The sequence below is a fragment of the Tachypleus tridentatus genome, chromosome 6, assembly GCF_004210375.1.
Source record: "Tachypleus tridentatus isolate NWPU-2018 chromosome 6, ASM421037v1, whole genome shotgun sequence".
In the NCBI taxonomy this organism is placed as follows: Eukaryota; Metazoa; Arthropoda; class Merostomata; order Xiphosura; family Limulidae; genus Tachypleus; species Tachypleus tridentatus.
Window position 1 is genome coordinate 107,485,246 of NC_134830.1, and position 26,276 is coordinate 107,511,521.

General features: G+C 34.7%; 1 protein-coding gene across 2 annotated transcripts in view; it reads right to left on the reverse strand.

Moving 5' to 3' along the window:
* The window catches only part of LOC143253263 (beta-secretase 1-like), a 77,160-nt gene that overhangs the window by 12,613 nt on the left and 38,271 nt on the right, over positions 1–26,276 (reverse strand). The window contains exons 8-11 of one of the 2 annotated variants that reach the window (XM_076506828.1): positions 26,012–26,161; positions 12,303–12,378; positions 11,418–11,552; positions 3,599–6,659 (exon numbers count right to left, since the gene is read on the reverse strand). In XM_076506828.1, the coding sequence (XP_076362943.1) occupies positions 6,469–6,659; positions 11,418–11,552; positions 12,303–12,378; positions 26,012–26,161 (552 nt within the window). In that variant the 3' untranslated portion in view covers positions 3,599–6,468. Of the gene's footprint in view, positions 1–3,598; positions 6,660–11,417; positions 11,553–12,302; positions 12,379–26,011; positions 26,162–26,276 lie in introns of those variants that run through there. The other variant, XM_076506829.1, reaches the window with a different exon arrangement.

Genomic DNA, 26,276 nt, shown 5'->3' on the forward strand with positions numbered 1-26,276 from the left:
AATCCCCCTAGGATTAGAAATGGAGATGGCAATTGTTCAACGAGAGCATCAAGATCTGATTGATCATATGTCTCTCCAGAAGACAGGTACAGAGAACAAACAGTGATGGTATGACCCAAGGAAACACGGATGGCTACAGCCTCCAAGGGTGTGTTGAGTGACAAAGACAGGGTGGGCACGTGTTGATCAACCAACAGTGCCACCCCTCCATGTACTCGACCATCACACAACCTGTCATTTCTGTACAGAGAAAACTGCCGAATGAAGACAGTATCAGCAGTTTTGAGAAATGTTTCTTGTAAAGAAAGACAAACAGGATGGTAGGAAGCAATCAGCATTTTGATATCATCCAGATTAGAACGTAAACCTCGACAGTTCCATTGTATCAAGGTGGCCATTTTTAAGAACGGGTAGGTGAAGTGGCTGGAGAACCCTTCGGTTTACGACCACGTCTTTTTTCTTTACTGTCTTTAGTCGGAGGAGGTCTGTCAACCTCCATAGATCCTGCTCTGGGTTGGGTGGGCAGGTTTTTGTCATTGAAAGGGGAATCCAGTGACTGAGGACGCGAACGAATAATTGTTTTGTCTCTTGTGGTGGGAGAAAATGATGTATCAGAAGAAATGCCTGTATTTGAAACTGAAGGACGTGGATCTTGAGGTTTGTTGGAAGGTATGAGAGAAACAGAGATGGGTGTGGAAGTCGATTCATCAACCCTTTTATCCACGGAGGTCAAAAGGCTTTTCATTTGTTTTGAAAACGATTCTCTTGGAGGCACAGAGAGATCTGTCTGCACTCCCACTGTAGTTGTGGAATGAAGTGCAGCAGCATATGTCCAAGATGGAGTTGTGGACAGCAATTTCCGAGCCTCAGGATAATTAATGTTATGTGTCGTTTTCAAACGCTGCACCTCTTTTTCCTCCAACCATTTTGAAAGTAAGAGGGGTGAGAACCATTGCAGTTTACGCAATGTGGGTTCATGTCACAGTCATAGGCATCGTGGTCCTTGCCTCCACAACGAGCACATGTCAGGGAACCACGACAAGATGTCTTTGAGTGGCCGAATCTCTGACATTGGAAACATCTGAGAGGGTCCGGAATGTATGGCCGTACCCTGCAAATTAGATAACCTGCCTTGATGGTGGCAGGTGCACATGGCGAAGTAAATGTTAAAACGAGGGTATTTGTTGGCAGTGTAACTCCATCTTTGCGAGTGGAGATGCGCCTCACTGCAGAAACTCCTTGAGTGGAGAGACCAGCGAGAATCTCTGACTCAGGAACGTTCTTCAAATCCCTTTCAACAATAACTCCTCATGAAGAATTCAAGGTAGCATGGGGTGTAACCGCAATAGGTATATCCCCAATTGCCTTTGAATTCAAGAGGAGTTCACTGTGTTGGGATGTGGATGTTTCAACCAATATGTCACCAGATCGAAGTTTCTTTACTGACTTTGGAGAGCCAGCAAGTCCCTCTAGTCCCTTTTGAATAAAAAAAGGGGACATTTGCCTTAAAGATTTTTCCGAAAGAGAATGTAATATAAGAAAATGAGGTACGTGTGTTACTGATGTTGAAGATTGCTGTTCTGAGTATTCAAGACGTGGTCGCTTACCCATTGACTGTTTTTTTACAATTTTATTTAAATTTTTTAGAGGATCCATAGGAAAAAGGAAAAATTTCGGTACCCACTGACCCCACCCACCATGGAGCCCTATGAGGGGACGCACTACAATGTCATGCAACGGCAATGCAGCAATGCCAGGGTTTCGTGAGCACTATACCCAAACACCAGCATCAGGCACAATGTCCACAACACCCGTTGAGAACTTCCAACACTGGTACTTGGTTTACTTTAGCCCAAGTGGGCCAGCCGATTGACCCAAGGGGGGCCACCCAAAGGCCACCCGTCTACAGGAATTCGAGGCCAAAGTGGTGTGTTAGGGTTGGACCCCTCAACCACCAGGATCCTCTCCTCCCCTTCACGGGTCGCCACACATGGCAAACACGTGGATGGATGTTTAGATCCCAGAGAAGGTAACCAGATAGAACAGAACCTTCCCTGGGAGGTCCCCTCACCACGTACAGGAATCCACACCGAGAGGTATTAAATTATAGAATTTAAAGAACAAGTAATTATTTTTTTGTGTTTACATTTTAGCCTTATTTCTGTATACGAAGAAATTGAAACCAAGACAAATATTTGGCACACTGGTAAATTACGAAAAAATCAGTATCAGAGTCAGGCAAGGTTGAAAAAAAAGTTATTAATGATGCAAGGTCATACAAGTAGTTTTGATTAGAAAATGTTAACTGAGTAAATGATAATTTCAGGATTGGTCATAATATTATATCGTTATTAAATTAAAATTGTTATGTATGGCATGGTTATATTCTTGTACATTTTTATTACTGGATATATATATGAATCATATAAACACTTGTTAACAACAAAAGCAATACATTGTATATGAAAAATAAGAAATTTTACTTAAATAAAGCTGGTTAATTGCTCCTTTACCTTTGAAAATACTTTAAAATTTTGGAAAGTTAAATATACAAACATAAAAGGCCATGGGTTATTGAAAACTACATAGTTTTCTTATTCTTTTTTTCATTATTAATGGAACTTGTTTATAAACAGAATTAACAGTCAGTGATAATACTTTGTATAATAAACTGTTCAAAAATGGCTTCTTTTGTGTTTTATTATTGACACAAAATGTCATTAATTTCATTTTGCAATTTCTGAATCATGATTCTACATAAAATATATACAAAAACACACAAGCAGTTTTATGACTGAAGCCTATTTCATGGTCTCTAGATGTAAGCAAAGATTTTTTTTTCATCCTAATGTTCATGTCTAAGCTTAATCAAATCACTACAGTGAAAACTAATACTGACAACTTAGCTCTCTATAAACTGTTGTGATTGTTTATGACACATGATCACTGAAATGAAATGCAAAACAAGAACACGTTAAAAAGGCAAGTTTGAATTATAAATCACTAGTAAAAATAACTGTTTAATTTTAAATGTCTTAGATAAAGAAATAATTCAATAATAATTGCAAACATTAAAAATATATTGCACTTTATAATTTTTCAGTATGTGGTCAGATTAGAATAAAAATATTTGTGATAAACCAAGAACTAAAAGTTATGGTTTATATACTTTTGTGTTATTTATCTATAAACATTTGTTGTATATAAATACCATTGCAATAACTTATTTTATAAAATATATAGCTCTTCTATTAAGTTCAATTTTAACTTTTTCTTCACCAAATGCATACAAAAAATGTAAAGACAATGGCACCAAAAGTGAATCTTATTTTATTTTAAAATGTGGTTGTAGATTAGATGCATGTGATTTAACTGAAGTAAAATATGAAAATACGATAGGTCCAATCCTTGACTAGTTACAAAAAATATGGAACCACACTAAAAAACAACATAATCTTAAACTGTAGAAGCTAAATATTCTGTTTGAGGGGAAGATAAAAATAATACACACAGAATTAAGGTTACTCAACCTATTTAATCACTGAAAACTCCCTCACCTCTTCAAAAACTAAAAACTAAATAAAAAAAGGTGAGTCTCTTTATGATTTCAAGTAAAACAGTTCTTAATTCAAGATTTATTTTAATCAAAATTGTTACATTTCACTTAACAAAAGCTGTTACAAAGGAGAAAATTTGAACATAATGTTTGTTGTGCTAGAAAAGTAATTTCAATAAATACTTTTACTGTGAAACTTAAAATTCAACACTACTTCAAATCAAATATAAATAAACACAGAAAAACAAAAGGTAAGTATTTAGAAAACAGAAAATACTAAATAATAACAAGAAACTAATGATGAGCAGGCATTGAAACTAGATGCACACAATATGTACCATTATTGGTTTAGCCTGAAAGTTCTGAAATGTAATACATTAAATAAAAAGGATCACTGAAGCATGTAGATTAATCCACTACACATTTACACTAAGATTAATTAATTTACACTAAACTTTTTATATAGCTAAAAAGGGCAATATCAAACTTGCATTATTATTGAATCACTGTTATATGAATGCCTGTTACAAAGCATTTTTACTGAAAAATGATGCAATAATAGTTAAAATTACACACTGCAACAAATTACTTTTCATACAATTCTATTATATTTAATTATTAAAAAAAGTTGTATAAAAAATAAGTGTGAGTGATCTTGTTAAAGATTTAAATCTTACTATTCTTTACCTCCACAAACATGAACCAATCATTTACCTTCTAAAACTCTAAAGTTGGACTAGCACTAAAATCAGAGTCAAAAGATTAAAACAAATGATTAACTCTTAATCAAATTAAATACTTATGAAATCAACATTTTTTTTCCAAATGCTTGAGCACTTTTAGAAATTTCAGAAAAATAATTAGTGTACAACAGTGAAAAGAAAGCAAACAGTCTAGCTAATGTTAAAGACAAACTAATATTATATCATTAAATTAATTCTCTAAGCCAAAGGCCTTTTAATTCATATATGAAATATACATATTAAACACATATATTTTTAAATAAAATATAACCACCATTATTTCAAATTTTTATGTTGAGATTCAAATTTCCTTTCATTTTACCTAAGTAATGAAGAATAATTTCTTAACTGTGTGCATATTCCTATAATTTTCTGATAGTTGTTGCAATTCAAGCTAGTCCTCCTAAAACAGTTTTACATGCAGTCAGAACTGAATGACTGTGCTAATGTGCTCAAAAAAACTAGCCACAAAATATTATCACATAAAGATAAACATTTTTGCATCAAGTAGATGCCCTAGATTTCTTACATGTACTAAGTTCTAACAAAATTAAGTGTGAATGTTAGAAAATTTGAAAGTGCAAAAAACAACTCATAAAACACTTAAAATCAGATGTCTATAGACGATTTTGCATAACCTATTAATACAGGGTGTTAGGAAAGTCACTGTGCACTTATATATTTATTAACAGACAAAACTGCACAGTGACTTTCCGAACACCCTGTATAATTTATTACAGTAAATTCAAGAATGTTTTGAGTGGAAGAACTTGATTCTTATCCTCCATCCAAAATGATACACTAAGCTTCATTTTCAGAATTAAATCACCATTTTATAAAGGATTTTTAACATTCAGAACTATTTTTAATTTCAGTAACAAATAATATTTTAAACATGTAAAATATTAAATAAAAGGTAACTTCTAAGGCAATCAAATTCCACAGAACAAAGAATTATCTCATGCACCTTATGAAGAAAGTTCCACCTTTCAAAAGAGCTCAAGTCACAGGTTCTGTATTTAGGTCTTTCATTTATTTTTTCAACCTACGTGTCTTCCAAACATCGTGAATGCATTCAATAGAATATAGCATATTTCATACCTCTCTTTACAAGTGGAAGATGATTGAAAAATTTGGGATATCAGTGCATTCAAAACTATGATAGAATGCTCTATTCTTAGTGAAAATAAAGCATGTTTACAGAGTAGGACTGACTTACTTAGTTTCCGGTTGCATGAATTGTTCTTAATAGCATACTACATTCACTAGTAACACTATTACCTTTTCTCCCACAACATTGTAGAATACAAGAGTAATCCCAGAAACTTTATTATAATTATTTAACCTTTTATTGAATTTCAAGATAAATAAATGTTGTTATTTTTTAACCTTGCTACAAATTTGTGAAAAGACTGTTTTTCTTTCAGCTTATCTGCCATTGTTGCATATTTTTGGAAGACTGGCTTTTCTTTAGTGTCACCTGTAGGCTGAGTTTCTAGCTTTGGTTCTCTTTGACCTATTCACATGCACACTTTCTTTGCTAAAATATTTACTACTGCAATTTTCCTCGGAGACACTTCATTTTAGCCAAAAACCACTTCACATGAAACATTTATTAATCACTAATATATATTTTCAACAAGCTTGCATAGTAACTAACAATCTAATTTAAGTTAATCACACTTTGCACAAACCAGTTTTTATTCAGAGAAAACAAGCAGATAATAAAATGCAAATTTCATTAAAGTACTATAACAATGTGAAAGCTTAAACAATTAACTTTTGAAAGATACTGATCACAAATCAACACCAACAATTATGATAATAGTAGTGTGACATTATGAAGAATGTGGATTCATAAGTAAATTTTATAGTAATTACAAAAACAAATATATGCAAATATTAAGAATATTAGTTATTAAAAAGAAATATCTAATATTCACATAGCCTTTTACTTATTTATAAAATTATTTTTAAAGTATGGGCATTGTAATCAAACAAATTGCTTTAAAAACAAGAAAAACAGTGAGATACTAGCAAATATTAATTGGCAAACACATATCAAATGCTATAAATCTGTAACAATGTATACAAAATTACCATAGTCAAATCGCTTGCAAAAAAGGGTGATACAATAACCAATTATGATGTTATTTAGCATGGACAGAATTAATCATCAATAAGGCTGCTAGCTTCTGAAGTATCTCCACGTTTTTTTATAAGATGATGCCAAATCCACTGGGTTAACATCACTAACAATGGGATAGCACATAAAATGCACAAAGTTGACAATATGTATGCTATAACCAGAAGTGATGACCCTGGTTCTTCCTCATAACTGTGAGCACAGTCTGTTGGATCTAACAGAAGTCACAAAGTAGAAATTATTATTACAAATGTAATGTATTAAAATGATAATTTTCTTATAGCCACATAATTAGCTATTCTCATCCAATGCTGCCTTCTTTATGTGCTCTCCCATTCTGGAATGAAATGATTTCAACATGTTTCTCATGCAAATCATCATACAATACTTCTACACCAATTGGATTACAACATATATGACACCCTCTATATGCCTCTACTGAAATATCACTTTGAAGTTTGACAGAAGACATACCCATCACAGGAAAGTGAGGAGAAAGTGTGTTAGGTAAGTACCTATCAGAAATACATTTTCAGTAAAAGAAAATTATAACTTCTGATATGGTACTTACCTCCTCTCACAGGATTAGCTAGAATCCCACAATGAATAGGAGGCAGGACTAGTGCAAGAGAATGACAGAAGTAACCCCTCAAAAGCATCCAAAGAATATCCTTGGAAATGAGAATGTGAGATCTGAAGATATGATGAGGGGAACTGCACCACTTTTGAACCAGGTGTACTCTTCACCCATCCATGAAAAATGTAGGAGATAAAGATAGAAAAAAGAGAAGCATATTCAAATGGAAGAGAACTGTGGTGGGATTGGAATTCCAACCTTGAAATATACAATAAAATCAGTCCCACATAGTATAAATGTGGGTAAATCAATGGTTGTACCCCTAAAGGTAGAGGCTAAGGTATGATGGACCCTACTTAGTAAGTCAACTACATTCAAAACCCATACCACTAAGTACTGACATCCATGCAGAGATAGGATGATGATCATACTATTGTCACCTCAGGTTCCAAAGACCAGAGAGAATCTAGAACTACTCTAATCTATCAATATGGGTGCCTGACATCTGATATTGAAAGAATATCTGTATCATTGAAATCAACTCCTCCAATAGCAACATTGACCAAAATCATCTGAAAAGCAATAATATCCTTGGCATATAGTACAACAAGGGTTAGCAAAAAGGACATAACCAAAACAATCCCTTTTACCTCCACTATGACCCATAACACAGAAAAAGTATGATTAAAGGAGAAATATGGACAACCATAAACAACTATGGGGAATCAACATTCAAGCAGAGGTAGGATGAGGACTCCCAGTTGAAGTGAACTGGAATTTGATGCCCAACTACTTTGTGATGGTATAATGCAATTTTGAGAATTCCACATCATCTACACTCACAGAAAACCACCACCCTGTTCTGCACTGAAGGTTATAACCATCTTTATGTGGAACCCATTCAGTTAACCACTCCTGCAACTTGAAATTGAAAAGTGGTAAGGACTCTCATGCTCCACTTGAAGAAAACGAGGTTCAGAATGCATTGGAATATCCAAAGGTTATCACCTGAGACAGTGCAATGGGTGACCATGAAATCCTATTTTGAAAAGAAAGCCACACAGATTTATTCAATACAAGGCATAGCATGGATGGGCAGCTATTCTCTTCTGCTTTACACTTTCAGTCCATGAGTGCTACAGTCCAGATCAGGCACATGTATGAAGCAAGTATATTGGGAAGTTATTAACCTACAAGCAGTCTTGTAGAATACTCCATACAAATAATGAGAATTATGAAGCCATGGAAGTTAAAGTGGAATCCAACATGACTGTACAGCATGGACTTTTAAGAGAAACTTTCTCAATGTTCCATCAATCAGCTCACACAGATGTATTAGGTTTTCCAGAAATAAATGTTGTTTCTGAACTGTGAAGTTTGGAAAAGTGTAAACCAGTGTTGTAAAACATGCTATGATCAAAGTAAGCATCATTTGCTTCAACACACTTTTGCCAACGTGTAACAACGCTGTTTATGCCCCTGCTGAAGAAATCAGAGTTCCTGTGGTCAATGAACTCCTTGAAAGCTTCTGCTGCAGTTGTCTGATTTTAAAAGTGTTATTATTCAAAATGTTGTCAAAGTGCTTGAAAAAATGAAAATCTGTATGGTAAATTGTCTTTGGAATAAGGTCGATGAAGCAGAACCTCGATTCCCAATTCATTCAATTTTTAGATCATCATCCTTGACAGGTCTCATAATCCCAATTTTGTTGATCTTCAGTCATCTCATGTGGAACCCATTTATCCAACTTTTTCGTCTTTCTAATTGCACTCAGATGGTTGGTAATGCTTGAGATGCTTGTGCCTAGCTTTTCTGCAAGCTCATATACTGTTATGCAAGAGTCTGTCTCAACTGCTTCCCTTAATGTGTTTTCATCTAAGGACAGCATCTTTCCAAGACTTTGTCTCCATGTTGAAACCTTTGGAACCAATGCTGAACTGTATGTTCAGTAACAGATCTATGGCTGAATGCCTGGTTGATGTACCATGTAGTTTTGGTAGCTTTTTGCCTAAATTTGAAGTCGTAGAGGAAAATCAGACAAAAGTCCTTCTTGTCCATGCTGCCTTGGCAGTTGCAAAACTTACTTTGGGTAGAGATGAAACAGCTGACAATTAAGACACCTTGTAAGCAGCAACACCAACGATAAGTTACTCAATATTCAGCTTCTAAATGTCATTGTGAGAATTCCAACATTTATTTCTGGACAACCTAATACCTTGCCTATAAACCAGTCATCAGATAACAGACTGGTTCTTACTACTGCACTGTTACATCTAGTGTCTCATAGGACTTTTAATTCATTGTCCCTGACATAGCCCACAGAGTGGGATCCATATAAAAAATAAATGAACAATGGCCCCTAAAATGAAAAGAAAGTATGAATATAAAATTTTCTAGTCAAAGTTGCAATGAAGCTTGAAGAATAGCCACAGGTGAAAGATGGTCATCCATGGAAGAAGAAACCATGATATGATGTAAATAACGGGATATGAATGTATTATGCCCAACTGTAAAATTTCTTCCAATGGCCGAAGAAGACGAGAAGTGAGGGTAAAGGTGAGATGACAAATCTGATTAGAAAATACCTTCAATAAATTCCAGTGGAAAGAAAACAAGGAAAAATAAGCCAATTGAAACAAACATGGAACCTGATTGGTGAGGGTGAAAAAGTAAAGATCACAAACAGAAGAAGACTACCAAGGTATAAAGAGTGAGAAATGAGTACCATAGAAGGAAGCAATGTGGACAATACACAAACAAAAAAAAAGGATATGGACTGGCCACAGAAGTCTATTTTAATCAGGACAAGGTTATAGATAAGAAATACAATGAAGGGAAGTAGGAGAAGTTTCTCTTAATAACTGCCATAGTCTTTGAGAAGAAGGAATGGAAGAGGATGTCACCAGAAAACCCCTCAAAATTTTGGTGGAGTGCCTCAGAGAGGAGATGAAGTATAGAGTTATTGTAAAAGAGTTGTGAAACTAAGACAAATGATGGTCAAACAGAAGACAGTCTGTATGATGATATACAAGAGGAAACTGAACCAAAGCCTGTAGGGGACAGGTATGTTAATCTTGTCACTCAACTGCGAGGCAAATTGGTCAACATGTACTCAAATATCTAGGAAGGGGGAAAAGAACAAATAGGGATGTGATGATTGGTCATGTAGTAAGAAATGTTGTGGTTCACAGGAAATAGAAGCAAGGGAAAACATCACATACCAGAGAAAAAAAATTCAAAAACTCTGTAACAAGCCTAATCAAACCTTAACTGAATAAACTCAGCATGTTCATGAGGATTTGGAGCAAGGTTAAGATATAGAATTTAATCCAAGCAAAGTCCAATCAAAAATGTGGTCACCCACACTGAGGTCTGTGATATAGCACTAATTGCAGGTATGAACCCCAGAGTGGTAACATAAACTTTAGAATTTGTAATTAAGAAGAGTCAAACAAAAATAAAAATAATTAATAATGTGACTTTGGTAAACTGGGATTAAATTGAAGTAAATAAACAGTCTGAATAAACATTAAAATAATTTAAATGAAAAACCACTTTGTGAATATACTAAAACTGAACATGACACTTTAAACAAACAAAGGAACATATCTAAGCACAAGCACTGCCAAGTAAGAAGTCAGTTTGGTGTATATAGAGGAAATCCTACTGGTGGAGGAGTTACACATAATGATTTCCACTACAGACATATTATAGTCATTTGATTCCAACAAAGTAGAGCAGCAAGCAGAAGAGACTTGTGGCATAAATAAAGAAAAAGTTTGCATATAGAGGGCAGAACTGGATGAGAATTGCTAATCTTGTGAGAGGAAGTAAGTCCTGTATTGGAAATATCTTCATTATATGTTTTAAAAATATTGTATTTACAATGTCAGACTAATCACCTTACCACTCACTATCAGATGTAAGAGTAATTATGCTGATATTTTTATGAATCAAAGAAATAAAATCTCACATAAACATCATAGTAACTTAAAAAAGTCTAAGTGAAAGGAGATTTGAGTTAAACTTGTATAATTTTGTGGGGCTGTGGTAAATTAATCCCCTAATTACTTGTCCAAAACAAAATAGTATGTTTTTTATAACTCATAATATAAAAGCTTTATAGGTGAAAAAAGATGGGGAAGACTTGTGCTCTTGGAAAACTCAGTAATAGAGCAATGTCCCTATTAAACACAAGTCCTGGTTCAAGCCCTAGTTCCTCTTTTTTTTTCACCTATAAATTGGCAGTTCTATAACATATATGAATTTCTGAAAATTCTGACATTATATTTTCAAAATGCACTTGTAAGACAGACAGACAATAAATATGCAATAGAACTATCTTCCTTTTATAAGATTATCATTTCTTTAAGATTAAAATGGCTGGAAACACACCTCTAGGCACATTCGTGGTTCTAATGACTGCTGCAGTTGTATGAGTACAAGTAGAATTGGCAAAGCCTATTCTTTTATTTTCTCGATCATATATTATGTAAAAACCTTCCAAAATTACAGCTCCAATGATTGTACCTGTGGAGAACAAACTCACTTATTATAAACTGCATAACCATCTTATTTCTTTGCAAAATATTAAAAGTAACACAATTTATTGCTGTATTTCTTTGGTTTTGAAAAGCTTATAATAACACTACCCAATCATTCTAAAGTATATATATTCTAACAAGATGTGTCAAATTTACAGTTTTGAAACTGTTGCTGCTGTTTTAACAACAAATACATATAATTTTATATTAAAAACAAAACAAGAACAACTGTACAACTATGCAGAGAAACCATATTAATTGAACAAGACATCTTTTGAATTATGGTTTATTATTTGAAGTTAAAGAAACATGTTTTGTATCACAAAATAAGCCTAAATAAAGTTCTTATCTGGCTTTCATTTACTTCCAGGTGTTTTCAGTTCCAGAAAAGTTTAGTTTCACTAACAACTTTCTGTAGTAATAATTTAAATAATTACTCCTAAAAACAAGCAAGCTGAAAGATTTAAGACAGCTTTTTTCAAGCCAAATTGGCAAATGATGAATCACTTAAAAGATGTAACTGAGCTAAGCTGATAAAGGGTTATATCATGCTGAAGGGCATTAGAAATGGTTAAATTTTTTTATCCTGTATATATAATTAAGTATAACATTAATATTCTATTTTGTTTCAGCTCAAAGCTATGACAAATTTTCCTTATGTTGCTTAACAGATGCTGGTAAGACATGCAGAACTGAAAAGAAATAAAAAAATAATGTAAGGCCTAACAATGCTCACCAATTTTTGATGAAGAGATCCCCAGTTTGTAGCAGTCACTATCAGGTACAATTTGAGGTATCTTCCAAAGAAATAGCTGGCAACATAAAATATTTTCACATATAAATGATATTTTACAATATTTCAAAATAGATAGAAAACATTATTGCTAGAAACTAAAATATACAATAAAAAACTTGCATGTTTTATGAATAAGCATTATTTCTGTTATACCCATTATATTACTTGTTAGTCAAGTAAACTGAAATACATACCAACAGAAGGGAAATATGCTAGAATCACTCCTATCTTCAAGGGGGGTAATAGAAGTTGTCTCAGTAAGTATAAGCCTATTAGCCTTACATCAGTTATGGGAAAAGTTTTGGAAAGTCTGATAAAAGATATGTTGCAAAGCCATTTAGCAATGTTCAGAATTTGATTAGATAGTCAATATGGTTTCACTGAAGAAAAATCTTGCCTCAGAAATCTCTTGATATGCTTTGAAAATGTTGCTGCATACATATGTGAAGGTAAGGATGTAGATTTGATGTATATGGATTCTCAAGAAGCATTTGACAAAGTGCCACATAAAAGGTTTGTAAAGAAATTTATCACTACAGGCATTGTGGATAAATTAACTAACTGAATAGAAAAGTGGCTCGATGAAATAAAGCAGAAGGTTGATATAAATGGAGTTTAGTTAAACTGGGCTCAGTCTTAGAACTATTACTCTTTCTGACTTATATTAATTACACAGATGAAAGAATAGTTAATAAATTACTTACATCTGCTGATGATATCAAGGTTTTGAGTATTGTTGGCTGTGAAGAGGATGCTGATTTAAATAATTTAGTTAGTTGGACAAATAAATGGAAGAAGGGTTTTAATCATGATTGATGCAAAATATTGCATGTGGGTTATCATAATGTAAATTACAAATATAATTTGGTTGGAAATAACCTTAACAATGTCATGAAAGAAAAGGATCTTAATGTAATAGCTGATTAGCCTCTTAAGCCATCAAAGCAGTGTGCTGTTGCTAGTGGCAGAGCAAATAGGATTTTAGGTTGTATTTACAAAAATATTGAATACTAGAGAGGTTATAATTTCATTGTATAAGTCACTGGTTAGAGCACATTTGGAGCATTGTTTCAGTCTTGGGCTCCCTATCTTAGGAAAGACATTGAACTGTTGGAAAGGCTTCAAAGAAGGTTTACTAAAATGATACTTGAGAAGGAAGGGTTATCATATAAGGAGATATTACGATACTTAAAACTGTTTTCTCTTGAAACAAGAAGAGTTAGAGGGGATCTGATTGAAATGTTTAAGAATCTAAAAGGAATAGACAATGTTGGTGCATTAACATTTTTCATAATAAACAGCAAATACAACAGAACTGCAGGACAAAAAATATAAATTTAGGCATAGTAGAAATCCTCTTCAGCTAACACAATTTTATTTCCCAAATAGAATGGTTGGTCTATGGAATGGATTGCTTTTTGATGTTGTGGAGACAATAAATTAGAGTTAAATTAAAAGAAAGCTTAATAAATACACAAAGGAAATGGAATGGCTTTAGTTTTTTTTTAGTCTTAGTCTGGCAAAAAGAATGTGACAGCTAAAATGGACCAACAGCTCCCTTGCTTTCCCTAAACATTATGTTATATCAACGTGATTTCAATTCTACTGATTACTTGAATGTTTTCTTAAACGTGTGATAATTTATTTTGAAGTTTGTTACTGCAACTTATTGTAAAAACAAAAACAAATTAGGATAAAACACAAGCTATATAATTTCAAGTGGCAAATAAGAAGTTTTTAGCTAATCTCAGTCTAGTCAGTTTTACTTCAAAGAAGTAGTAGTTTACAAACACTTTTTATAAACTGTAGTTCACAACTATAAGTGACTTGATCTTCACTACTGAAAAGTGAGTTAATTTCCTTAAATCAAACCCTGGACACAGTGGTTTCATTAACAAACAGGGGCTTCACATCTTTTTTGTACCAAACTCTACAAATTTCACAATAAATAGGTTAAAAATATATTTACTTTTAATTAACAATTATATTTTGTGTAGGGTTTATAGGTTTATATAGTTAATATATCTCACACTGTAACCTGTGTACTGTATCCTACAGATAGAGGTTTACATGCAATTGTTTGGAATAAAACTTAAAGCTGCTTTCCATAAAGAACTATTAATGTTTGTGGGTTATTTATTATTATATCAAATTTCTTTTTGTCTCTAATTTCATTTTCAAATTTTTTACCTCAATCATGTTGACATATTCGCTGTTTTAATTAACTGTAACTCTTGATGACGAGAAGCCCATTTGAAATCAAAATGTATCTTAGAACGGCTGGTGTGGGTATTAACACTTATATTGATAAGAAGAGAACAATGTTTCGATCTTCCTAGGTCATCTCGTGTTAAGAAAGAGAGAGTTTGCAAGTGACTGTTGCCAGACACGTCTCAGAGATGATTGTAAATGGGTACGGGATTGTAAGAGGTGTTGCAGTTAGATGTTAGGTTATTTTTTATTATAGGTATAAAGGTGCTTCTTTATATTGATTTTATTTTAGTTTTAGTTGCTGTATAAGTAGGACTTTGATTTTGCATTTGTTTATATTTGTTTTCCTCCTTAGTATTTCAGTGTTTTCTATGATTATGTTGTGTTTTTTTGTTCTTTGAATCTGCTTTCCATATTTTTGCTTGTTTCTCCAATATAGAAGTTATGGCAGTTGTTGTATTGTATTTTTTAAATTATGTTTGTGTTATGTTTGTTAGTGTAGTGTTTACATAGTATGGATTTTTGTTCTGTACCTGGTTTCTGAATAAATTTGGTGTTTACTAGAATGTTGTGTTTTAAGTTTTCTCCAAATGTTGGTTATTTGTTTTGCTGATGTTGGGAACATATGGTATGCAGCAGTATAGGGTTTTGCAATTTGTTGTATCATGGGACTTATTGTTGTTTCTTTGTTCTTGGTTTAGATGTATGTATTTAATTTTTTCCACAGTTTTTGAGGAAATTTGTTGACATTGATGAAGCATTGTTTTATTTTCTTGATTTCATTGTTAATTTTATCAGGTGAGCACTGTTCTGGGGCTGTGTTTCTTAATATGTTAAGTTTTTGTTTTGTTTCGTGTGCTGAGTCACATGAGTGATTTTTCTGTGGATTCCTGTTTTGAATTGTGTATCACTTCTAGTGATCCTGAGGTTAGTTTTTTTTCCTATTCACAGGTGAACTTAATGTTGGGATGTTTCAAGTTAATGTGATTAAAAAAACTAATTGTGTATTCTGTAGATATGAATCCTGCCTCCTGCATTTCTATCATCAACATACCTGTACCAGTATAGTGGTAGGTGTAAGGCTGAACTGATTGTTTTAGATTTCATGTGGTTGGTTGGTTGATTTGGTGTTTTATGGCACAAAGCAGCTAGGCTATCTGTGCCAAACATCCAGTAAAAAATTAAAATTAAAGTAAAATTAGGAAATTTATAAAAGGAATTTATGGTAAAATAAAACAAAGTAAAATAAAGGTATAAAATCTGTGCTTACATCAAGTCGACAGCATTAAGAGAGAAACAACAGTAATACAAGTGGTAGAGGACTTTCTGTAGCATAACTGTAATTATCTGAAATCACCAGGAAGACTAACGGGTAAGTACAAAAACCACCGTCAGTCATCTAAAATTGGCCTTGCCAGTCCTGGTTCTGAGTTATTTGACATTATGGCTATTTTCAACAAGTAAAATAATAAAAATTTTAAAAGATTGTAATAAAATTTTAATAATAATTTGCCAGGATGACTAACATGTATTTTGAACAGCAGCATTAGTCACCTGAAGTTGACCTTTCCAATCCTGATTTCGAGTTATTTGACTTTACAGCTATTTTCTAATTTCAAATTGAACTTGATGAACTGTGATTCTTAAAGGGAATCTCATTAAAAAATGTCTAATGTATAAATTAAAAAATTAAATAGCATTAAAAAGATTAATGGCCTTTAAGAAACTAAAAACATTTCCATGGTGGACAATGTCACCATCACCAATAACACTGTCTGTTATGGACAAACCCTGGGACAAAATATGGTAAAAATGGCACCGTCGTTGAGAGTCATAATGATGACAAGAAAGTAAAATGTGGTTTACTGTGGTCTGAGTATCACACAGACTACACAATGGTGCATCAGTTCCAGATAAAAGAAAATGATGAGTTAAAAAACTATGACCAATGTGTAGTCTAGTTAGAATAACTTCCTTTTTCCAATCCTTATGAACACGGCCAAAGTACAATACCAGGTTTTATTTAGAAAAGCTAGTTGTCACGTTGCTCATTCCAAGTCGACTGCCAACTGGCACAGAGTCGAGCCTTGAATACAGGACCATAGTCCACGTATGGAACAGGCACAGATTTTGCTGCAGCATCAACGAGCTTGTTCCCACAAATACCAACATGGCCCAGTATCCAGAAAAACTGGATGGAAGTAGATGTTAAAGATAATTGGGCCAGTCAGTTTTGAATATCAACAAGAACAAGGTGTGAACTAATGTGAAGTGATTCCAGGGTCAGAAGAGAACTAAGCAAGTCAGTATAAATAGTGCAGTTTGAATACTACTTAGCTTCTATGTGATCCAGGACAAGAGAAATGGCATATAGTTCAGCAGTGAACACAGAAGCTGTAGAGGGGATTCTGCATGCAACCACTGAACCACAACAAACCATGGCTGAGCCCACACAGTCACCTGATTTTGAACCATTTGTATAAATAGGAGTGAAATGATGGTTTGAAAGATGTTCAGCAAATAACAGACAGTATTTCCAATCAGAAGTGTCTGCTTTTCTCAGATGACTTAAAGACAGGTCACACTAGTGGACTGTAAGAAGCCATGGTGGGATGGGCTGACCAGTGGACCCATCAGTGTTATCCAAAGACAGACCTAATTCATCCAACTGTACCAGAATATGAAGGCCAAAAGGAGCAATGGCAGATCGTCTATTCTGAAAAAGCATGACCCACTGAGGAAGGAAAATACAACCACAAGTGGGATGCTTGGGTAAGGAATGAAGTTTCAAAACATATAGTAAAGACAGTTGCAAGCAGCGGAGGTGTAAAGAAAGTACATGAGACTCAACATATAACTGGAGAAGTGCAGAAAGCCACAGTGCAGAGCCAAAGTCCTTGATGATTAATGGGGCCCAGCATCTTTACACCCGAAGTTCCAGCAGACACAAACCAGTGATCTATGGCTGAGTTTTGAATGAATAAGAGCACAATATATCAATCCTCTCCCCAGGTGGTGGAAGATAGGACACAGAGGATGCTCAGGGCTCTTGTACATTTGACCTGTAGCTGCTTGATGTGTGGTATAAGGGTCAGTTTATGGTCAAAGATAAGCCCCAAGAACTTTGTCTGAGGGATCACAGGCAGCAGAACTTCACAAATATGGAGTTCATGATCAGGGTGAATACCTCGTTGGCAGCAAAAGTGCAAGCAAAGGGTTTCAGAGAGAGAGAGAAGTTAAAGCCGTTTGCCGTGATACACTTCAGTAAACGACTGAGGGCAGTCTGTAGCTGCCGCTCAATATACTTCGTGTTTGACAACTGGCATGAGATGTGAAAGTCATCAACATAGAGCCTGACACAGGAAAGAGGTGATCGCTCTGCCTGAGTCTTGAGGGCTAAGAAGGTGGAGGCAGAAGTGCTAGATACATGGCAAAAACTATCACTTAGAGTATCAGCAATGCTCTGGGTTTAAAATATTTCCTGGCAATCAGAGAGCAAGATCGTGAGGGGGATGGAATTATGCTGCCCATTGACATTTCGAATCTTGTCCCATAAGACTTTTGAACTGGTGGTGGAAGATATGCTGGTTGTAAACTTAATCCAAGATTTCTTTTTGCTTTGACATCTTACCCACCGATAATGTGCACAGGCCTGCTGGAAAGTGATGCATTGTGAGAGTGTGGGGTACCTACAAAAAGTATCCCAGGCCCATTTTTGGGCCGTCTGTGCCATGTGGCAGGCAGGATTCCACCACAGATGAGGATATTATGGAAAACATGTCGAGGTTTTAGGAATACATTGAGCAGCTGCCTGTATAATACAGTCAGATACCACTGCCACACAGTCGTCTATTGATGGCTGACAGACAATGGCAGGATTAAATTCTGCGAGAACAGCGAAAAAGGGCCAGTTTGCTTGATCCAACTTCCACCGGGGCATGCAGGTTGGGTGGCATTGACCATAGCTAATTTCTCTCAACACTATAGGAAAATGATCACTGCTTCATGGATTATTGTCAACCCTCCATGATAAATGGGAGAATAGTGAAGGGGAGCCAACTGAGAGGTCAGTAGCAGTAAAGGACTGATAAGAAACATGAAAGTAAGTAGAAGAACCAGTACTGAAAAGAGAAAGGTTGTGATCAGAGAGCATGTGCTCTACAGATCGACCCCTCTTGTCAATAACAGCACTTCCCCAGAGGAGATGATGTCCATTAAAGTCCCCCAGAATTAAAAAGAGAGATGGCACTGTTCAATGTCTGATTGATCATAGGTCTCTCCAGGTGACAGGTAAAAAGAACAAATAGTAATGGTATGACCCAAGGAAACACTGATGGCTATGGACTCCAAGGGTGTATCGAAGGCAAAGACAGGGCGGGCACATGCTGATCAACCAACAATGCCACCCCTCCATGCACCCGTCCATCACACATCCTGTCATTTCTGTACAAAAAACTGCCAAAAGATGACTGTATCAGCAGGTTTCAGAAATGTTTCTTTAAGGAGAGACATACAGGTTGGTAGAAAGCAATCAGTGTTTTGATGTCATCCAGATTAGAACGTAAACCTTGACAGTTCAATTGTATGAAGGTGGCCATTTTTATTTACTGAGGATGTGAATGAGTGATACTTTTGCATTGTGGGATGGGAAAAGAAGATGTATCCAAGGTAATCCCTGTATCCAAAACCAAAGGAAGGGAATCTTGGGATTTGTTGGAATGTATGGAAGGGACAGAGATGGGTGTTGAATTTGATTCATCAACCTTTTTAACCATGAAGGTCAAAAGACTTTTCGTTTGTTTTGAAAACAATTCTTCTGGAGGCACAGAAAGATCCATTTGCACTCCCACTGTAGTAGTGGAACGGAGTGCAGCAACATATATCCGAGATGAAGTGGTAGACAGCAACTTGTGAGCCTCAGGATAAGTAATGTTAGGAATCATTTTCAAATGTTGCACCTCTTTTTCTTCCAACCATTTAGGGCAAGAACAAAAGTAAGATGGGTGAGAGCCATTGCAATTGATGCAATGAGGGTCTGTTTCATGCTCGTAGGTATCACGGTCGTTGCCACTGCAATGAGCACACGTCAAGGAATCACAACATCATGTCTTTGAGTGACCTCACCGCTGACACTGGAAACATCGGAGAGGATTTGGAATGTATGGCCGTACCCTGCAATTAAGATAACCTGCCTTGATGGTGGCAGGTGGACGAGGTGATGTAAATGTCAGAATGAGGATATTGGTTGGCGTAATTCCATCTTTGCGAGTGGACACATGCCTCACTGCAGAAACTCCTTGGGTGGAGAATCTCCGACTCTGGGATGTTCTTGAAGCCCATCTCAACACACCAAACTCCTCTTGCATTCAAAGGCAGTTGGGGATGTACCTACTGAGGTTACACCTCATACTACTTTGAATTCATCATGAGGAGTTATTGTTATAGCAGGTCTCTCTAGTCCCTTCTGAATGAAAAAGAGAGACATTTGCCCTGAAGGTTTGTTTGAAAGTGAATGCAATATAAGAAAATGAGGTGCAACAGGTGGTACAGATGGTTTTCCTATAGACTGTGTTTTCACTATTTTAATAAGATCTTTAATTGGAGTATCCATAATAAAAAAAGGAAAATTTTGGTGCCCACTGACCCCACCCACCATGGAGCCCTACGAGGGGATGCACTACAATGTCAAACAAGGACACTGCAGCAATGGCATGGTTTCGTGAGCACTATACCCAAACACCAGCATCAGATACAATGTCCACAACACTTGTTGAGAACATCCAACACTGGTACTTAGATGACCCTAGCCCAAGTGGACCAGCTGAATGACCCAAGGGGGGGCCACTCCAAGGCTGCCTGTCTACAGAAAATCAAGGCCAATGTGGTGTGTTAGAGTTAGACCCCTCAACCACCAGGATCCTCTCCTCCCCTTCATGGGTTACCACACATGGCAAACACTTGGGTGGATGTTTAGATCCCAGAGAGGGTAAACTGAAAGAACAGAACCTTCCCTAGAGGGTCCCCTCATCACGTACAGGAATCCACACCAAGGGGATTTAATGTGTGTTATAAAAATGTTGGCTAGAACTAGTGACACGGGATTTCCCATACTTTGGCCATTTATTTATCGGTAGTTTTGGTTATCGAACATAAAGTTAGTTTTGGTGGTAGTGAATTCTACAAGGGTTGCTAATTGGTTACTGGGGATGTGTATCAATGAGTTGAGGTCTTGGATATAGAGTTCTAAAGTTATCTTGCAGGCTTCAGCTGTTGGGACTTCTGTGAAGAGGGAGATTACATCAAAATTGGCCATTAAGGCTTTATGATTTAGTTGATTAAGAATAAATTCAAAGTTAAAAGTTTCTGAAAAAGAAGCCAGCTGATGTTACACATTTAGAAAATGCTCATGCTCTATATTTACCAAATTTGTAATTAAATGATACATTGGTCAACTTTAAGGGTCGTAGTGGACAATCCAGTTTGTGAGGTTTGGGGGTGCTGTATAGTTGTGGTGTGAGCGAGTCTTTATCTGCTTTTAGAATTTTAATGTTGTTGTCTTGTTTTAAGTTGTTTAAAGAATTAATATCTTTTTCTGTGAGGTTGTTTTTTAGATTTCTTTTCTGTGAAATTATGTCGATAGTTTTATGTGAAATTTTCTTGAAAAAGTTGTTTAAGATACAGTTTTGAGATGTTTCAGGGAAATAGATGTTTTCAGTTCTACCTGGAAAAATAGGTTGTTGGTTGTCAGTGGAATTGTTGTCGAAGTTGTCTTCTTTCTGGTTGATTTCTATTGTTTTGTTGTTGTTTTCAGTTTGTGAAGAGTGGATCACCAGTCTTCTAGCTATGTCTTGCAGGCAGGCTTTCATTTCGATGGATGGAATATTTCTAGGTGTTACTGCAAAGTTGAGTTCTTTGTTGAGCAGATGTATTTATTCATTGCTTAATTTTTGGTCAGAGATGTTAATTTCTTGTTGGCATCTTAATTTTTCTAGTTTCTTGTTGTGGCAGACCTTTTCCTAGATAAAATTCTTCGATAGTTTTATCTTCACAAAATTAGGGATTAGTTTTTCCTTTCTGCACTGTTGAATAAAATAAATGTCATTTCTTCTATTGATGATTTTTTTTTAATTTACGTTTTAGTTTCTTTAGGATTGCATGAAATTTGGTGTTTACTGGAATGTTGTGTGTTGTTATAAGCTTTTTTCAAATGTTGGTTATTCAAAAACCAGGTACAAAACTAAAGTCCATACTATGTAAAAACTGCACTGACAAACACAACACCAACGTAATTTATAAAATACAATGCAACAACTCCCACGACTTCTACATTAGAGAAACAGGCAGAAAAATGGAAACTAGATTCAAAGAATACAAAAAACACCTTCACACATTTTTGAACACTGCAAATCATATACAACATAACCACAGAAAACATCCAGATACTAAGTAGGGAAACTAATATAAACAAATGCAAAATCAAAGAAGCCCTACTTATACAGCAACTAAAACCAAAATTAAAACAGTGTAAAGGAACACCTTTATACCTATTCTAATTAATAAACAAACATCCACTTGCAACGTCCCCTACAATCCCTTACCCGTTTATACTCTCGTCCCTAAGTCGTGTCTGGCAATGGTCATTTGCAAACTTTCTTCCTTAACCTGTAGATGACCTAGGAAGATCAAAACGCTGTTCTCTTCTTATCAATAAAAGTGTTAATACCCATAATAATTTGTGTTCTAAAACAAAATGTCTTAAAGTAGGGAAGCTGCATGTATGATACCTAACACAAATAAAATTATTTTCTTCATTACGATTGCTGCACAGTCAATGACATCATGATGACACTACCATTCAACATCTCTTTTCCAATGCAAAATTTAATATAAGCAATAAAAAGTAAATATTTATAGTTCAATATATAAAACTAGTTCAAACATTTGAAGATAACATTTTTCTTACCTTAAAATATATTTCAGATAAGACATATCCACATACAGAACAGCTTTATTCCTTGCATGTTTGCCTCTGAGACTAGAATGTTACTGGCTTTGGATTAACTCCAACACAAAAATCACAAGTTTAATATAAACTGCACTAGTGTATGATGTACACATTTTGCAACTACAGTTCTTCACCAATAAGAGGGCAACAAAACCTACTTGTGATAAAACAACTTCATTCTTAGGCAAGGCCAGAAGAAATGCATCAGAAGTTGGGAGGATGGACAGAAAGGTGTGATGAGGAGAGTATCTATAGTAAACATATTTTCAGGTAAGAAAAATGTTAACCTCTAATATTATACTTCACCTCTTCACACAGAATAGCCAGATTCCCACACTGAAGGAGCAGAGAGACCATTACAACAATTAATCCCATCACCCCTGATATCCTTCACTATGCTTGACACAAAGTTTTAGTGCCTTTTATGCAAATTTTTATCAAACTACTTTGTTTATGTTATATCATTTAGAATAGCATAAAATCTTAGCTAATAACCCATATTTTAATGGTACATATATTTTTTAATTCTTTGTTTCATAAGGCAATATTTAAGAAAAAACATGAATTTCTCCCTAGTGCAACTCATCTGACACATTTTCTTGTCTCTATTCTATCTCACTATAAAAGCATTATTGTTTAGATTAACCATAATTTTTATATCCTCCAATTTTCTTTGGTTACAGAGCTATCAAAAATAGAATCAGAGCCCTCCTGTCGGATCTTTTCATTCAGGATTTTTTAACAGTTCTCTCTTGCTTTTAATTACATATTAACTATAATGAACAAAAAGTTGAGGTTTTCATCTATGCAATGACATATTGTATGACATTCTATTCTGAACACTGAATAGTAAATTTCATTTCTAATTCAACTTTAGTTCCCAAAGGAATCACAGCAGTTAGCTTGGATGCATTTGTAATAGCTCTTGTTGCATAGTTAGAAAGCCAGAAAAATTATTATTGTTTTTGTTATATATTCTTTGGTGCATAATTTAATTAAATCAAAATTATTTAATGCACTACTACCATAGTTTAAAAAAACAGGGTTAACTGTCATTGATAGTCATGAGCAAAAAAAAAAAGAATTCTTGGAAAAGTATTTCATTTCTTGTCTTTTATGCTCCTTCTTCATTTATTATAATAAAAGTAACTAAAAAAGTGGTTAGATTAGATAACAATAATAATAATATAATAAAAATGTTTCATGAGTCACACATGTGAACAACTTGGAGTAGCTCATGAGTAATATAAGTTGGTAGTGTAATTTGAACTGCACATTCCCCAAGTGATTATTATAGCATGAATGGGGTTAGACATGGTTCAAAGGGCAATAAAACAATAAATTTAAATAATACATAGATACACTGTTATGAGTTTAAAACTACTTAGGATTTCATGTTATGTTTGAAGTAATTCTAGAAAGGAAAGGAAGGTAATTTAGGTTAATTTAGATTTTTAGGGGAAGTACAAGGTCAGTCAAATCACAAACTTTGTACAGAGTTAGGGTAGAAAATATAACATATACAGCATAAAGTTTTACTGAAAACAAATGTCTCAAATGTATTTAAGAGGTTTTAGAGATTACATAAATGAAATTTATGATTTTTGAGATGAAGAAAAGCATTTCTAATCATGATACAAAAATTACTATGCACATGAATTTTTCAAAGCAAGTACTCAATATTTACTGAAACATTATTTTAGTTTACTAAAAATACTTTGCTAAAATATGTTTCTTTATGTGAAAGACTGCAAAATATTAAGATATACACACTATAATAAAATTTAGTAGTATTAAATCTATAAAGATTTTAAAAAAATACAAAGAAGTCACAGGGTTGGTCAAATTGACTGATTCAGTTTAGATTGAGTTAGACCAATACAAGTTCCATCAGAAAGTGCCCAAAGGGAAAGCACACATAATGCAATACTTGATGGCAGTGGCACTCATGGAAGACCACATCTTGTCTTGACCAGGATCTACTCTTTACCCAGAAGAAAACAGAAGAAAAGACAAAGTAGTCCAAATTCTAACAGGGATGAGCAGATTGATATCATGACAAACTGAGTACCTGCATGCAAGTAGTTGGTGTGACAATATATGTGTAATGTAGTTAGAGTGTGATCAGATTTTATGGTGTGTCTTCACCTTGATTCAACTGGACAGACTCTTACTGCTGGAGGATGGTATGATAGCTGTTTTGAGAGGTGATTTACACTACACAGACAGAGTCACCAACACTCTACTTCCCATAATATTGAGGAACTCTTCAATGTACACCACTTAAATTAGATTGAAACTGTTAAGTGACAAGGGCCTCCCCCATGCTCCACTTGAAGAAGGAAGAGGGGGAAATTCATGGTGGAAATACCCACAGGATTGCCCAAAACCCCATCATATGCCTGCCAGAAATGTTTTTACTGGAGATAGTGAAATGGGTGACTGTAATACCTTATTTTTACAAGCCAAAGAAGTGGACAGACATTTCCTTGGTGCTGGCTTTTTCAGTGAAGAGTTCATGGAATGGTACAGTCTGGATCAGGTAGTAAAGTAAGATGAATAACACAAAGATGATTCTAGAGGTCTTCCAGAACACCCCATCTCAACAGTAGGCCTAGAACTACGGTGGATGGGTTTAGTGCTTTCTGTTACCCCTAGCCCAATGCAGATTTTGGGAAATAAGCATACTATGGGAGACAACATTAATCACTTGATGGAATCCAATAAAGAAGAAAAGGGCACTGAAAAAAGAAATACATACTTCCCTTTCTCAGAGATAATATGTAGTTATATTAAAGAACTATGACTAGACGAACTTGAAATCTTGCAGAAGATGAAACAGCCAAATGACAAAGAATCCACCCAGCCAATATTGGAAGGGTTAATACATACTGTAAATGTAACTAGATATTACTCTCTTGGGTATTACTCCTCTGATTGAGTGTTTCTGAATGGTAAAGTATACTGTTTGTGTAGAACTGCAAGATTTCCAAACAAATTAAATCACAAGTGGCATTGCGAAATATTTTCATATGCTCAACATTCCTTCTTTCCTTATCTAAAACCTCTAGCTTCCAAAAGCTTTCAATTACCAAGTGTGTAAACACTACATTCACTACAGTATACAACATTCAAGTTAATCAACCATCAAAAATGTGGTTAAAACTCAAAATGTTATAGTTTACATATACAGATTTTCAGAAAATCTTGAAAAGAAAAATACTTTATCAGAGCTCACCAGAATGTTTTAAATAAATACTTTCCCATACATGTATTATAGTTGTGCTCAAATTTTTTCTCCTCCATTTGTACACGATTTAAACACTGTTTTACATTTAAAAGGAACAGTATCATGTTATGAATATTTAATTCTTTGTTCATCATTAAAGAAATCACATTACAAGCATGTTCTTATACCAGATAAAGTTATTACCTCTGGTGGAATGACCAAGGACACGGAGCTGTTAAATGTCTCCCCAAAGATCATTTCTATCTGGTGGAAGTATTCACTTAGAGATCTTCCTTTTTGTATGCATATGTCTTCTTGTCCTTTCCAAAATCTTTCGTCCAGCTGATTTTCTAACTGGTGAGGTTTTTTACAAAAGGGTATTTGTACTCAACATATATAAAGATTTGAAGTTTTATTTTAAAAACTTTTATGCATTTTATCCTATTTTATCATATTACCATATGGTATT